We start from the raw sequence: 16,436 nt of genomic DNA on the forward strand, positions 1-16,436 counted from the left end.
CAGAGAGTAGCAGCAGCGTTGGTGGGGGGAAGCACACAATGCAAATAGTCCGGGAAAACATTTGGTTACCTGTTCTGGAGTCTTATGGATTGGGGGTAAAAACTGTTGAGAAGCCTTTTGGTCCTAGACTTGGCACTCCGGTACTGCTTGCCATGCGGTAGTAGAGAGAACAGTCTATGACTGGGGTGGCTGGGGTCTTTGACTATTTTTAGGGCCTTCCTCTTCCTCTGGCGTGGAAGTCCTGGATGGCAGGCAGCTTTTCCCCAGTGATGTACTTGGCCGCACGCACTACTCTCTGAAGTGCCTTGCGGTCGGAGGCCGAGCAATTGCCGTACCAGGCAGTGATGCAACCGGTCAGGATGCCCTCTTTGTTGCAGCTGTAGAACCTTTTGAGGATCTCAGGACATATGCCAAATCTTTTTAGTTTCCTGAGGGGGGAATACGCTTTGTCGTGCCCTCTTCACGACTGTCTTGGTGTGATTGGACAAATCTAATTTGTTGTTTATGTGGACACCAAGGAATTTGAAGCTCTCAACCTGCTCCACTACAGCCCCGTCGATGAGAATGGGGACGTGCTCGGTGCTCCTTTTCTTGTAGTCCAAAACATCTCCTTAGTCTTGGTTACGTTGAGGGATAGGTTGTCATTCTGGCACCACCCGGCCAGGTCTCTGACCTCCTCCCTATAGGCTGTCTCGTCGTTGTCGGTGATCAGGCCTACCACTGTTGTGTCGTCAGCAGACTTAATGATGGTGTTGGAGTCATGCTTGGCCAAGCAGTCGTGGGTGAACAGAGAGCACAGGAGGGGACTGAGCACGCACTCCTGGGGAGCTCCAGTGTTGAGGATCAGCATGGCAGATGTGTTGCTACCTACCCTCACTACCTGGGGGCGGCCTGTCAGGAAGTCCAGGGTCCAGTTGCAGAGGGAGGTGTTTAGTCCCAGGATACTTAGCTTGATGATGAGCTTTGAAGGCACTATGGTGTTGAACACTGAGCTGTAGTCAATGAACAGCATTCTCACATAGGTGTTCCTTTTGTCCAGGTTGGAAATGGCAGTGTGGTGTGCAATAGAGATGGCATCATCTGTGGTTCTGTTTGGGTGGTATGCACATTGAAGTGGGTCTAGGGTTTCTGGGATAATGGTGTAATGTGAGCCATTACCAGCCTTTCAAAGCACTTCATGGCTACAGACGTGAGTGCTACAGTTCTGTAGTCATTTAGGCAGGTTGCCTTTGTGTTCTTGGGCACAGGGACTATGGTGGTATGATTGAAGCATGTTGGTATTACAGACTCAAACAGGGACATGTTGAAAATGTCAGTGAAGACACCTGCCAGCTGCTCAGCACATGCCCGGAGCACACGTCCTGGTAATCCGTCTGGCCCCGCAGCCTTGTGTATGTTGACCTGTTTAAAGGTCTTACTCACATCGGCTACGGAGAGAGTGATCTCACAGTCGTCCGGAACAGCTGATGCTCTCATGCATGTCTCAGTGTTGCTTGCCTTGAAGCGAGCATAGAAGTGATTTAGCTTGTCTGGTAGGCTCATGTCACTGGGCAGCTTTGCGGCTGTGCTTCCCTTTGTAGTCTGTAATAGTTTGCAAGCCCTGGCACATCCGATGAGCATCGGAGCCGGTGGAGTATGATTCAATCTTAGCACTCTATTGACGCTTTGCCTATTTGATGGTTCGTCGCAGGGCATAGCAGGATTTCTTGTAAGCTTCCGGGTTAGAGTCCCGCACCTTGAAAGCGGCAGCTCTACCCTTTAGCTCAGTGTGAATGTTGCCTGTAATCCATAGCTTCTGGTTGGGGTATGTACGTACAGTCACTGTGGGGACGACGTCCTCAATGCACTTGTTGATAAAGCCAGTGACTGATGTGGTGTATTCCTCAATGTCATCGGAAGAATCCCGGAACATGTTCCAGTCTGTGATAGCAAAGCAGTCCTGTAGTTTAGCATCTGCTTCATCTGACCATCTTTTTATAGACCAAGTCACTGGTGTTTCCTGCTTTAATTTTTGCTTGTAAGCTGGAATCAGAAGGATAGAGTTGTGGTCGGATTTACCAAATGGAGGGCGTTACAGTTAATAGTTACCGGTCCAAAATTGTCATCAGTAACGTAACTTTTGGATTACCCAAATTCAGTAACGTAATCTGATTACATTCAGTTACCTTTAGATTACTTTCCCTTAAGTGGCATTAGAAGAAGATACAAATATGTTACCAATTGAACAACGTCTATTGCAGGATAAATCAATTTTAATGTTTACATAGCAGCTATATATGGAGGTAAAATGTTATTTTATTGGTTATGTAGGCTTCTTCTAACCCATCTCTTTCTATTACATTTAATAATATGATTAAATTATATCTATACATTAATATATATAACTTATAAGTCCGAAAAAGGATGTGGCAACTACATATTGCCCTTTTAAGTCTATCAAACGTTTACGAGTTTGAGCATGTGTCCATTAGGTCTATAGAGTTTTGTTTTTTTCAGCATGAATTAGATTGAGCAATTAAAGCACCACTTTTATTTCATAGGCTGGGATCCGCACTGTGCAGCTGTTGCATTTTTCACTAGCTGTCCACTGGTTTCAAAAACAATGATTGATTGGCAGCTTAAACTTCTTGAATTCAAACATTATTGACTTCAAATACATTTTTAGATTGTGATCAGCCATCCACAACAACCCCATTCAGTAAGCCACAAATAGCTAAATGAGAGAGCAACAGTGTGATTCACATCAATGCGCAATGTAGATATCAATAATAAGTGATATCCGTATCGCTGTAGACTATACCGCTGCTGTCATCCTTACCTCCAAGAGTTTATTCAAGTTGGATAATCTGTAGTCTACAAAAGCTTTTCCGGCGATCCATCAAACACATTTGTGACTCATTTCAGGAAACTAGCCAAATGTCGTTTCATATGCCTTAATAACAAACGTGTATCCCATCTGTAAATACGAATACAATAATTGTTAAATTACGAGCCAAGTTGGTTATGCCACAGAAAAGGACAGCAACCTTCCCACTAGCTTGTCATCATAGTGGTCTCTGACTTATGGTCAGACTCGCTCAGGTGGAACAAACTTAAATTTGAGCTTTTTTTCAATGCTGATTTAAATGTCATTAAGAAAACAGAGAATTGTCAAAGATTTTTTTTCACAAACATCCTTTCTGAATTTAAAAGTAATCTTCGAAGTAATCATCTAGTTTTTCAAAAGTATCTGTAATCTGATTACAATATTTTTGATAGTAACAACGTACTACAGTTATGCTTTTTTTGTAATCCCTTACATGTAACGGATTAAAGCTGAAGGGATATTCCTATTTTTAATAGATGCCATTAAAACTCTGTTTTCTCACGTAATTGCATAGCATAGCCTATAGAAATGTTGCGCAACATGGGTTTATGGGAACACTTATTAATTCCATGCATCAACCAGCTATGAAGAGCGGGCTCTTGCTGTGCAAGAGGTGATCCTTTTCCGCTCAAACTCTGAATTCCAGGGCTCTCATGAAGTGTTTGATTTTATTTTCGAATTCATTTGCATTGATGACAGAGTGATTAGAGGGACAATAGAGCGCTGAGTACCAGGCCATTAGCAACTGGCCGTAAGCAAGTTTGGTAGGCTACTAATGACTCGTGACTGCTGGTGTGACAATCACCATAACAGCCCTAGACTCAACCATTGCCTACATCAGCACCTAGACATGGGAAGTCATCAAGGGACTGAACTCATGTAACAAAGCACCAATCATCTGAGATGATGCATCCAGTTAGAGTTTATAGTGTATATACTCACAGCACCGCAGCACTGCCTTGGTACCCCAGCCCCCCTCCTCATCTCAACCTCCCCCATGGTGTTTCTATCTGCCGGTCTGGCAGCCAACACTTACCCCAAAAGGGTTCTACCTGGAACCAAAAAGGGTTCTTCAAAGGGTCCTCGTACGGGATAGCCAAAGAACCCTTTTAAGTTCTAGATAGCACCTTTTTTCAAAGAGTGTAGATAACACAGGACTGCCTGACTTTTTCATTTCCCTTTCACGACCAATCCAATACCCAGAGAACATTTCTACCCAGAGAAGATGAAAGATGTACGGGCGGTTCCATTATTGATAGAAGTCCCCAGCAGTCAGAGAAATGAATGCTAATGGTGTCCTAAGCTGGAGCTTTACCCAGATTAATCCGATTTAACAAATGAACATTTATTAAATGGCACAAAGCGATGGCCCTGATCTGAACGGAGTCACAGTCTGAAGAAATAAGCAACATTTCAAAGAAGGATGTGGGAAAAGGAACATGGGCATATGCTCTGTGGCTTCATGAGGGGCTGACACCTTGTCGCAATGCTACCCTTTTCTGGCTGACAAGTTCATTAATTTTTTGACAGGGCCGCTTGGCACAATTTTCAACGGATTACTGAGACCGCAACGAGGGGAGGAATTGGACATGAAACAGACGTCTGAGGAGGTGACAATGTTATCAACTGAAATCTGGCTTGATGTTAGCAGCAGCAGGACTTTTCCCTCGGTCCTCAGTACCCACACTGCACCTGCTCTGAGACCACTGCACCACTGGGGATGCCTGAGACACACTGGGGATTCTGTTGTTGTCACCAGCACATAATAAAATAAACAAACACGTAGGTGCACATGACTCTAGGAGATTATGGGAAGTTGTCATTGTATCATTGACGTTTTACAGAGCATGGACCTACAACAATGATGAAGGCTCTACTGTACGTGCTGAAATGTTGACCATCTTACTGCAATATTAAAAAACAAGAACCCCCCCCCCCCCAGCCCCAGACTGATGACTTTCTATCACCTCTATAGAAAGGAAAGCTCAGGAGGGAAGTGGACCTTTGAGAAGTGCTCAACATGCAGAAGGGATAGGCTCCTCGTAGGCATGAATCACTGCATCAGGCCACAACAAACACATGTCGTCTTTGGGATTCATAGAGTGGATTTATCATGCTAAAATCTTTGACAGGGGAAGAACATAAAATGAGCAGTCTAATTTGTCTCCCCAAGGCAACATGCTTTCTCAAATAGGGTGAAAGATGTTCACTCCCTCACTAACCTGAGGGAATAGGGGGCCACTTTAATCAGGTGACAGAAAGCTGCGATCAATTCTACAATAGTAGAATGACAACCGTAACCTCAGTTGCAACTGAAGCTATAACATTACTACTCCTATTACTTCTACTGTGATGTATTATTAATGATTGACTACTACTGTTACTACTAAATGGCATATACTTCCAACACTGAAAGGTAGGATAGATACTGCATTTGTCAATCTAAAACCAAGTCATAATATTCTCTGCTCGTTCACCAAGCCTTACTACCTGTATCGCCTAAAATGACGTACATATATCCATGATTCAATGTAGCTTTATTATAGGAGAAGATGGAAAAAACATGATGGACAAATACTATTTGATAGTAGCTTGTATCCAGTATATACAGTGCCTAATTCCACATTTTGTTGAGTTACAGCCTGAATTCAAATTAGATAGAATAGTTTATTTCGCACCAATCTAAACGCAATACCCCATAATCACAAAGTCAAAACATGTTTTCTAGAAAGTCTGACTTTATTGAAAATGAAATACTGAAAGAAATGATTTACGTAAGTATTCACACACCTGAATCAATTAATGTATGTTAGAATCAACTTTAGTGATTAGAGTTGTGAGTCTTTCTGGGTACGTCTCTAAGAGCTTTGCACACCTGGATTGTACAATATTTGCACATTCTTCTTTTTTTATCAGGCTCTGTCAAGTCTTGTGTTTTAGGTTATTGTCCTGCTGAAAAGTGAATTTGCATCCCAGTGTGTTGGAAAGAACTAGGATTTTTGCTTAGCTCTATTCCATTTATTTTTATCCTAAAAATCTCCCTAGTCCTTGCCGCTGACAAGCACACACATAACATGATGCAGCCACCACCATGCTTTAAAATATGAAGAGTGGTACTCACTGATGTATTGTATTGGATTTGCTCCAAACATAACACTGTGTATTCAGGAAATAAAGTAAACTTCTTTGCAACATTTTTTGCAGTTTTTACTTTCGTGCTTTATTGCAAACAGGATGAATGTTTTGGAATATTTTTTATTCTATCCCAGCTTCCTTCTTTTCACTCTGTCATTTATATTAATATTGTGGAGCAACTACAATGTTATTTTTCCATCCTCAATTTTCTCCTATCACAGTCAATAAACTCTGTAACTGTTTTAAAGTCACCATTGGCCTCATAGTGAAGTCCCAGTGTGGTTTCCTTCCTCCCCGGCAACTGAGTCAGGAAGGACGCTTATAACTTTGTAGTGACTGGGTGTATTGATACACCATCCAAAGTGTCATTAAAAACACAAATATTCAACACATGTTTGAACGGATATTCAATGACAGATTTTTTTTAAACCTATCTACCAATAGGTGCCCTTCTTTGCTAGACATTGGAAAACCTCCCTGGTCTTTATGGTTGAATCTGTGTTTGAAAAGCACTACTCGACTGAGAGAACTTACAGATAATTGTATGTGTGGGGTACAGAGATGAGGTAGTCATTATTGCACTATTATTGCACACAGAGTGAGTCCATATTGTGTGACTTGTTGAGCAGATGTTTACTCTTGAAATGATGTAGGCTTGCCACAACAAAAGGTTGAATACTTCTTGAACCAAGACATTTCAGTTTTTATTTTTTTTATTTGTAAACATTTCTAAAAACATAATTCCACTTTGAGATTATAGGGTGTTGTGTTTAGGCAAGTGACACAACATCTCAATTTAATCCATTTTAAATTCAGGCTGTAAATCAACAAAATGTGGAGAAGTCAATGGGTGTGAAAACTTTCTGAATGCACTGTAGAGTACCTATTTCATTGTTTTCAGACAAATGGGTGGTTGAAATAAGAAAACACAATTGGTTAAATTCACATGTAAGAGAGTTGTATACTGTATAACAATTGCTTTAAGCATGCAGATATGATAAAACCTCATTTTGAAGGAGTCCAATTTAATCCAACGTTCATTACTGGCTATATGCAAGGCCCTGTGTGTGCATGTTCTCTGTGGTCTTCTGTCTTGCTGTCCCTCTGCGAGATCAAAGAGACCACTGTGTGAAAAGGAGGGTTCAGGGTGTGTGTGTGTGTGTGTGTGTGTGTGTGTGTGTGTGTGTGTGTGTGTGTGTGTGTTTCCATGTGGTCCTAGTGCCAAGAATGAATGAATGAATGGGTGAGATGGATGAATGAATGAATGGAGAACCAATCCGTTTCAACCTATACACCATATCCCATACCACGGCACACTGTACATCAGTGCATAGTGATCAATTATCATAACTGGAATATAACCAAAACACCATTGCTTCATGTATGTGTGCTATACACCACACATTATGCTTCGTTCGTTTCTAGCCATCAGAGTTTCTAGCCTACGTTCGTTTCTAGACATCATGACGAGCGAAGCTTGTCATTTCAGCACCACGTTCATGAGAGACAGCTCCCTCAATACCAGTAGTGAGCTAACAGCAATGCCTCCGCATTAAAACAGACACTACCCTCCATGGATAGGTGGAAATGAAAGTGCATTAACTACAGCCCTATAGTGTTCTTGCAAACATCATTCTCAAAGACATGGCAGTGCTCATATGTTGCGAGGAGCCTTAATAACATAACAGTGTGAAGTCAATTGCACAGCAATGTGCTCTACAAATAGCTATTGGTGGGCCTACTGTGCATATTATAATCAGCATAAAATATGAGATATTCTGAATGTTATTTGGCCTTTGGTAGGTGCTGAAATCCAACGGTCCGAATAGAGCAAATGGGATGCAACAGACTGCATCACCACTACTCAACAAAACAGAGTCAACCATCCTCTCCACACATTTTGATCAGTTTGGGCTATTTGTGGTATCAGCATCAGCCTCATGATAAAATAAAATGTGTATAGGTTAGTCGAATAAAGGCTGAATCGACAAGCATTCCCTAGAGCGTTCCAACACATACGCACGCACGCACGCGAACACACACACACCGAATGGTCCATTCATCACATCACACAAAATATGCTTTTTTTGTCAGATTAAGTCGGATGAAGCTTTTTGTTTAGTCTATGTCGTAATATAACACGACAAAGTGAGATAGAGCAGCAAAGGAACGCGGATTTTAAATAGCCTACCTCTACCAGATTACCAATATGCTTTAGCTAAAACCGTAATTCAATGTGGGCAAGGTTTTAGTGGCATTTAGAAATAATTTCTACTAAACAAAATTAGCACATATAACTTACTTGTCACCAAAGATGCTGATGTTAGCAGGATAGCTGATTCAAACAACGACAGTTGGCTCTTCAGCTCCTTCCCCTCGAAAACTGCATCGAAAATACATCCGCAATTCTCAAGCAATTTGGCAGACTCCGTGGTGATACTTTCACACACCTTATCCGGTCCCCAGATTGCAAACGATGTAGAATTTAATCCATCAATGAATATCAATCAATCGGTTGAGATTTAGGACTTGCACATTGATAATAGAGTCAAATTATCCATCACCATAATCATATTTTTCAAAAAGCAAATAACACGGAGGCACTGTTGAAACTAATGGTTCGATGCAGAGCGATATCCCGCTGTGAGGTTAACAAGGCACAATTATATCTATGTCGCTGTCCGGTACCATTTGGTGAATCAGGAGAAATCCGAGCTCTTCCCAGATCCTGCCCTTATATTTTTATTTTCAATAAAAACAAAACAACCTCTTCAGAGCCAGACCACTAAAGACACCGTCTCACGCAGCCGTGGACCCCCAGATTGATAACATCCTCAAACCTCATCATAATCTACGGCTGAATATCATCGACATACATATTGAGCAAAAATAAAGAGGTTGATAGTTGTCTTCCCGCTGTCACGCTTTTAGCTGGAACTTTTCTCACGCTTCCCCTTGCCACTCTGCAACCCCACTAGAATCTGATTAGATTTCAACGCACAACCCAGTGCGGATTTCAAGATTCTTACTAATCTTTTCCTCCGTATTGAATGTCGTTGGACGGAGTCCCGGAGTTGATGTAGCCTATGAATTCTTCGGTGGATTGGACGAAGAATGATACAGTCGTCAGGTTATCTTTGTCTTCTGATAGATTATTCCATCGATGTTCATAGGCGTCAGTCAGTATGTTTGATGTAAGAACCTGCGGCGAGTCAGGTGGAAAATCCAGCAGGTTGTATAGCCTATAAATGCATTAAAGCCTTGTTTACAGGGTTAACAACGAAGTCCCCTTCCTTGGTCTCTGACTCTCAAATCTAAGGCAAATTTTATGAGTATGTTTCATAGGATGAACTAATATAACGCTATATATTAGGCCTATTATAGTTCCAAAGGTTTCGTGTCCCGAAGTCTCATTGCGTCTCGAGAGCCGTTTGTTCACCAAGCTGCTCCTGTCAGTTTTCCCCCACAGCAATCATAGCCTCCTCTCTCTGTTCTCTTGCTCTATACGTATGTCAGGCAGGACTCTCCAGTACCGACAATCCACTGATATCTCACAAGAGGGAACGAATATCCACCTAGTGTTTGATCCTCCGTGCGCGCTCTTCGCCAACTCAAATTGCGCGTTGGGATGATGGCCAATAGCTCTGACCACAATTTATCAGGCTAATAATTAGTTTACATCCAACAATCTACAGCTTATACATGCAATGCATTTGTGCACTCTCACATAGATCATATGATACCATGCATGTGCAAGTTCGAAGGTCTAGACTATAGATCGTGGACAGTGTGGGGAAGTAGTTTCTCCTCTGTTGCAGCGTGCCGGTAGCCTCACACCCAGAACGCACTGGCTTCCTCCCTCAATCAAAACAAGACCATTTGTATATCGCCAGTCAGTGCAGAAGAAATACTCCCTCTAGACTGGCTGAACACCTCTCCTTTGACGCACATTCATGTGTTGCGTCTGCCTTGTTGTGGGTCCCTCTATATTTTCTCCACGTACCCTTTCTCACTGTTGATGGGTGAAATACAATTATCCAATTTCCTGCCATCATCTACCCGCTGATTGGTCAATTGCATTATCACTTGATGTCATGAGGAGCGATGCGTCTGGGGGTAATATGGATGCGCGTGTGTTTGCCCCCGTGCGTGCACGACTTAAGAATGTGTGTGTGAGTTAGAGAGAGAGAGAGAGATAGAGAGAGATAGAGATAGAGATAGGTGGGGAGGCCTGTTTCTCAGTGGCTCCCTGCACCAGATGGGACACGACTGCCACCTACCGACCCCCCCCCCCCCCCCCCCCTCTATGACACCATATCAGAGCCACAGGCTACTGGAGCAGCCGGTCAGAACACGGTGCTTTTCTCATCAACTTACGTTTCACAACGGGTCCATTTTCTTATGGCCTATGCTGTGCATTATGCACACAGACACGACTCAAGATCACACCCATTGTAGCCAACATAATTCAGCGTGAGTTTCAACAAAACTTACATACTCCCATCGAGTAATATCTGTAGCACCTGACCAGATACAATTAAATAGCCAGACCATAGTTATTTTTGGCTTCAGTGCGCCTACAGTTCAATTCACATTGGGATGCGCAATTGCGACGTCACCAGAGCAGCGCAGATGACATTAACGGTTCTCAAAATGGGACTGTTTGGAAACATTCAGTGAACGGGTGACTCGGGCACACAACTATGAGAATTACCAGCGCTTTTGTCTGGTTGAATGTAACTCGAAATTATGCACATCATCATCAGGCAGTGAAAGAGGCCAATGCCTGGTACTATCGCTAATTGCTGTTGTCAGGGGTGATTTCTCAATACCAGAACAGAATTAGAGTCAATACAGTGCAGAGTACACAGTATGTACATATAACTGTCTAACATGTTATCACAATTCTGATAAAACACATGTATTTAAATCTAAACTACTGGTAACACTGAAAGTAGTGTAGTTCAGCTGGGATTTCTTTATATGTTTGGATAAAATATGCATTTGCTATGGTCTCAGACAAGGGTACTTATCACTTGACTGTAGCCCACCAAACTACCTCTGCTGCACATACTACTTATGATGGTATTCTCAGTGGCTACAAGAAGCAGCAGTGAGTGACATGACATATACGGAATATACGTATACTGTTAAAACTGGACAATATGGATAGAACTATTTGCTGAAGGGGAGGTAGGAGACATTCCACTTGCAGTGGTTGCAGGCCATTTAAAAAATACTTTGGTACTGTAGATGTGAGAAAACATTATTATGCCAGATCAAGGATCTGTCCAGCTGTCAACGTCTCATCACATCTCAACAGTGAAGGTGTTGCATCATCTATCAGTCTTCAGAAATGTCAGCATGCCTGTCTGTCAGTTGTTGGCCACTCGTCACTAAAAGTGCACTGCCATTATTCTGCATTCCTCGCCTATGATTGAGCAACTTTAATTGTTTGACATTAAAGGGTCACTCTCTCTGCCTCTGTCACTCTCTCTGTCTCTGTCACTCTCTCTGTTTGTCAGTCACTCTTTCTCTCTCTGTCAGTCACGCTACCTCTCCTTGTCAGTCTCTCTCTTTCGCTCTCTCGCTCTCTCTGACTCTCTCAACCCGCACACACACACACACACACACACACACACACACACACGGACCTTTCATTTTCTCAGACTGACCATGAAAATGTAACCTATTACAATTGAAAACAGCCACAAACAGCCACTTTCCACCTAGGCAGAGTAGTAAGTCGCTCTGGATAAGAGCGTCTGCTAAATGACTTAAATGTAATGTAAATGTAGTAACCTTTTCTAATAATCTCTCCCTTACCTCTGCACAGTAGATTCATGCTGCTCACATGTATTGTTTAGTTCATTGTCATTGCGCACTCTGCAATAATAGCAGCCATGTTATGACAGCCATGCCTAATGGTTTGGATTGAAGGCTTTCATTTGACCACTTTCTTGTGAATCAGGTGACCACTCCTTATTTACTTAAAACCCTATTTGCTCTGTGGGGGCCATCACAAGCGGTCACATTAACTCCCATTTTATCTGGAATAATGTGCCTTTTGGGGAAACTGAATGAATGTTGATTGATACATCCCACTGTTACCTTCAAAAGCATCAACCTGTTCTCTTGTTAGTATGTTCTGAGTATACAGCTTTATTTAGTCTGTAATTGGTGTCTTTATTTAAATATAATTTTTTAGTTTTGAGAAGGAACTTCATTTAACTGTAATTATTCTACAATATATTGATTCATTTCACGTCTTAACACCTAATACATGGTCAACAGAGCACTTTAATCTCTTCATATGTTTTAGTATTGTCCTTGCATACGGTTAAAAGGGTCTTGTCTTGTTACTTTATGCTAGACATCATTGCTGACATTACAGCTGTTGATGATGTCATGTCTGTTTTGACATGTGAACTAATCTAAGATCAACCTGCACGGTGATATGAGGCAAGCCACAGCAAACAGGAAAAGACAGTGTAGCTTGATAAGCACATAATGCACATGGCTCTGACAGAGTATGTGCATCTCTTCACTTAACCCACTTCCAAATCTTGGTTCAAAACATCACCCCTGAATGGCTCTGAAAATTCAAATTGCTAGTGGAGTCGACGTAGGTTGTTTTCATTATTAATGCTGTTGCTTTTGGAGGGTTTGGAGTAGCGTCACTTCGCTAGTCCTCCTGGGACTCAGAGGAAAATAGAATAATGTAGGAAATGAAGAGGCAGGTGTTGAGAGGCGAGAGCCTTAGTTTGTGTCTCTGAGAGTGCCACTCGTCACTGGCCTCAATTCCGCTCCAGCAGGCCTGGTGGCAGCTAGGGTTACAGTGGTGATAGGCGTACCTCTCTTTCAATCTCCTCTCTGTTCTCTTTCTCACTGCTTTCTTTCTCTTTGTTTTCACTGCCTTGTCTAACAGTAAATCTAACATTAAATGTTCAGCCACAGTTGTTGATAAAAATAGCAATTGACAGCTCCTCTTGTCTGCTACAGTAATGCTTTTAGTTCCTGACCTCCAACCTAATATTTGCCTGCAACACAACAAGGACTCTGGTGATACATATTGTATACACTGTAAGTGCCCAGAGCGAGGAAAAACACATGTTGCCATACAATACAGTGCAAAACTCAATGAGTAAAATCCCCACAAACACCTCAGCGACTTGAATGTGATTCATAGAGGTTCAGCAAATTTCAAGGACTTCATAATTAGGCGCATCAATTTGTTTGCCATCCTGTTTAATATCCACTTTGATTCACACTAATCTCTCACTCTACTCGTTATCCAAGGATTCTTTTGGCCCATAGGGCCACGATCGAAGAGCAGCAGCCCAGTCCTGATTCTCAACTCACTGCTAGCAGCCCCCGTCTCTGCCTTTATTCCTCTATTCCACCCATTCAACTGGCAACATTTTTATAATTCAGCGCCGGGCACACCCTAAAAGCATCCTCCGCCTTGATGGAATTTCAGTATATGACAGGTAACAGAGGGCTTGATAACTGACGGGGTTATTGGATTTAGGCTGCAGCACAGAACAGTAAGGAGAAAGGACAACGACAGTGTTCTGCACGTGGAAGGATAACAGGAGGTATGATGATCATAATCACTATCATCCCATTGATCATTACCATTCCTCAGCAGCAGCGGTAGCAGCAGGCCCACAGGCAGACGCTCTACCATTAGCAACACACAAGAGAATATACATCAAAAACACAGCAACCTCATCTTAGTACAATCACAGGTTCACTATGTTGCCCTCACAACGTATGACTGACAACTCCCGATTATATGTAATCACTTGGTACTGTTGTGAGTGCATGCATAGACCATGTAGAAGTCTCAATTACGTAGAAGGATTTTCATTCAAATTCAAGCTAAGGTACTGTACTGAACTGAAACAGAGTTTGCACTAATTCAATGTGCACCTTTCAGGAGTCGAGAGTCAACTCCATTTTGAGAGAACCCTACACCTATTGACAGATCAAATGTGACGTGTGCATTCAGGCATACTTCCAATGATAAAAAGTGCATATTTGTACCCAGGGCGCTCCCTCACTGCACCAGAGACATTATAAGTTGTATTTTAATTAGCAATATGGCTCGGTTCAGTTGTAATCACAGCAAAACATGTCACCTTATATCTTGTCTCGGCACAAACTGTTTAGGATGCTATGACTAAAAGAGATGCTCTAAAGTGGAGTAGGTGGTGGAGGAATACCCTGTAGTCTACTCTGTCAGCTGGTACATGAACAGGGTATGCCTTAAAATGCCTAAAAATAGTTATTTGGACATTGAGGTTTCTTTTGTCTTGTAGATATATATTTTTACAATTGAACTTTCCTTGTTTTAGGTCATCATCATAAACAAATTGTACATATACAGTTGAAGTCGGAAGTTTAAATACACTTAGGTTGGAGTCATTGAAACTTGTTATTCAACCACTCCACAAATTTGGATTGTTAGGATCCGTTTAGTCCGTTAGGACATCTACTTTGTGAATGACACAATACATTTTTCCAACAATTGTTTACAGACAGATTATTTCACTTACAATGAATTATATCACAATTCCAGTGGGTCAGAAGTTTATATACACTAAGTTGACATCAGTCAGAAAGTTAAGCTTGGTCGCAAATGGGTCTTCCAAATGGACAATGACCCCAAGCACACTTCCAAAGTTGTGGCAGAATGGCTTAAGGACAACAAAGTCAAAGTATTGGAGTGGCCATCACAAAGCCCTGACCTCAATCATGATGAAAGAAATGAAAGCTGAAATAAATAATTATCTCTACTATTTTGCTGACATTTCACATTCTTAATATAAAGTGGTGATTCTAACTGACCTAAGACAGGGGATTTGTACTATGATTAAAAGTCAGGAATTTTGAAAAACTGAGTTTAAATGTATTTGGCTGAGGTGTATGTAAACTTCCGACTTCAACTGTATGTGAATTTCTAAACGAAATAAGGTTACATAAAGCATAACATAACCAACAAGCACCCACATTTTCTCTTAACAGTAAACAGTAAACAATAACAAACACACACACACACACAAATCAATAATTATACATTCACTTTCAGTTATTTTCTCTCTTCCAGTGTTTCATTACCCCTAATGATCTTTCTTTACATGAAATGGTTTTATTAAATTGACTGTCACAAAGTGTGTGGCTGTAGTATACACAGTAACATACAACATACCTCTAAAGGAGTATAGAGGCCTTACAGCTATACAACAACAAAAAGAATACCATGCAACACGAAAGCCGTCCAATTGTACCAACGGAAGACCCATAGTGTTTTAATATGGACACTTCTCATTTTATCTGCGAGATTAGAGGGAAAACGTAGCTAAAAGGGGTCCCATATTGTGTAGAAGTCCCCTTCCTTGTTCCTAAATATATCACTCAGCTTCTCCAATAGCTGCACTTTAAAGATCTCACAGCTCCACTTATGTATTGTAGGTAGCTGGTAATTTATCCAGTTCAGGAGGATACATTTTCAGGCCACAAAGTCTTTTTTTAAAGAGATTGAGCTGTGCTAAGGTAAGTGACACCCAATACAAATAGCCAATGGTCCATTCTCATAGGAGATCTGAACATGCCATCCAGCTCTGTTTTTACATTTTCCCAGACAAATGTAGTCCAAAACAAGTGGCCATGGGTGCCTTTTTCCTTCTTACACCTACAGCAGGTATCAGAGAATTTGGCATTCATTTTATTACATATAATGGAAGTCCTATGGACCCTTTGCATACACTTATATTTCATCTCTTGCACCTTGTTAGGTGAACAGTCAGCTTGGATTTCTGGGTCTCTTCTCGGCTCCGTTTCCCTTACTCTAATCACAGAACTTAATAAGTTAGTTTTAACATTGGAATGTATAGCAGTATACAATTAGGATATCAAAGGTATTTCATCTTTCAACAAGAGATGGTCAACTGGGGGTTCGTATTTGGTTCAGTGGGGGGAACATCATCTGGAATTCATTAAAATGCCTTACTTGCAGATACCCAAAGAACTATCTGTACGGTACAGCAAATGTTTGTTGGATTTCCTGAAATGATAGCAATTTGTCTGATATTGATTGGGTATTTTGAATTAAATTGAAGAGAAAACTCTAAAGCACTGGGAAGCTTTATTCTGTGTGAGAAAAATAGAAAATACTATGTGACTCATTTATCAACCATTCAGGCATTTGTTTATCAGATTTCTCATTTTCAATGGGTCCACTTGAACAAGAAGTGACCCTCCCAGTCTTTTGATTTCCTCAAATGAGAAGATATGGAACAAATAAAACAAAGCCAACTGACCAACCCAGCTACAGTTTATCTCATTAATTATTTTGAAACAAACCTTGCCTCATTTAATTGTGAATTAGTAATTTGGGATGAGGACGAGGGGAAGAGTTGTTTTGCAATTA

The 16,436-nt window shown here is 41.4% G+C and overlaps 1 protein-coding gene across 1 annotated transcript in view; it reads right to left on the reverse strand.

Moving 5' to 3' along the window:
• Positions 1-13,691, reverse strand: part of LOC135573291 (uncharacterized) — a 76,062-nt gene extending 62,371 nt beyond the window's left edge. Inside the window, exon 1 of the mRNA XM_065022143.1 lies at positions 13,640-13,691. Within this exon, the coding sequence (XP_064878215.1) occupies positions 13,640-13,691 (52 nt within the window). The remainder of the gene's footprint in view (positions 1-13,639) is intronic.
• Between the last annotated feature and the right edge of the window lie 2,745 nt (positions 13,692-16,436).

The sequence above is a fragment of the Oncorhynchus nerka genome, linkage group LG9a (assembly GCF_034236695.1).
Source record: "Oncorhynchus nerka isolate Pitt River linkage group LG9a, Oner_Uvic_2.0, whole genome shotgun sequence".
NCBI classification, from domain to species: domain Eukaryota; kingdom Metazoa; phylum Chordata; class Actinopteri; order Salmoniformes; family Salmonidae; genus Oncorhynchus; species Oncorhynchus nerka.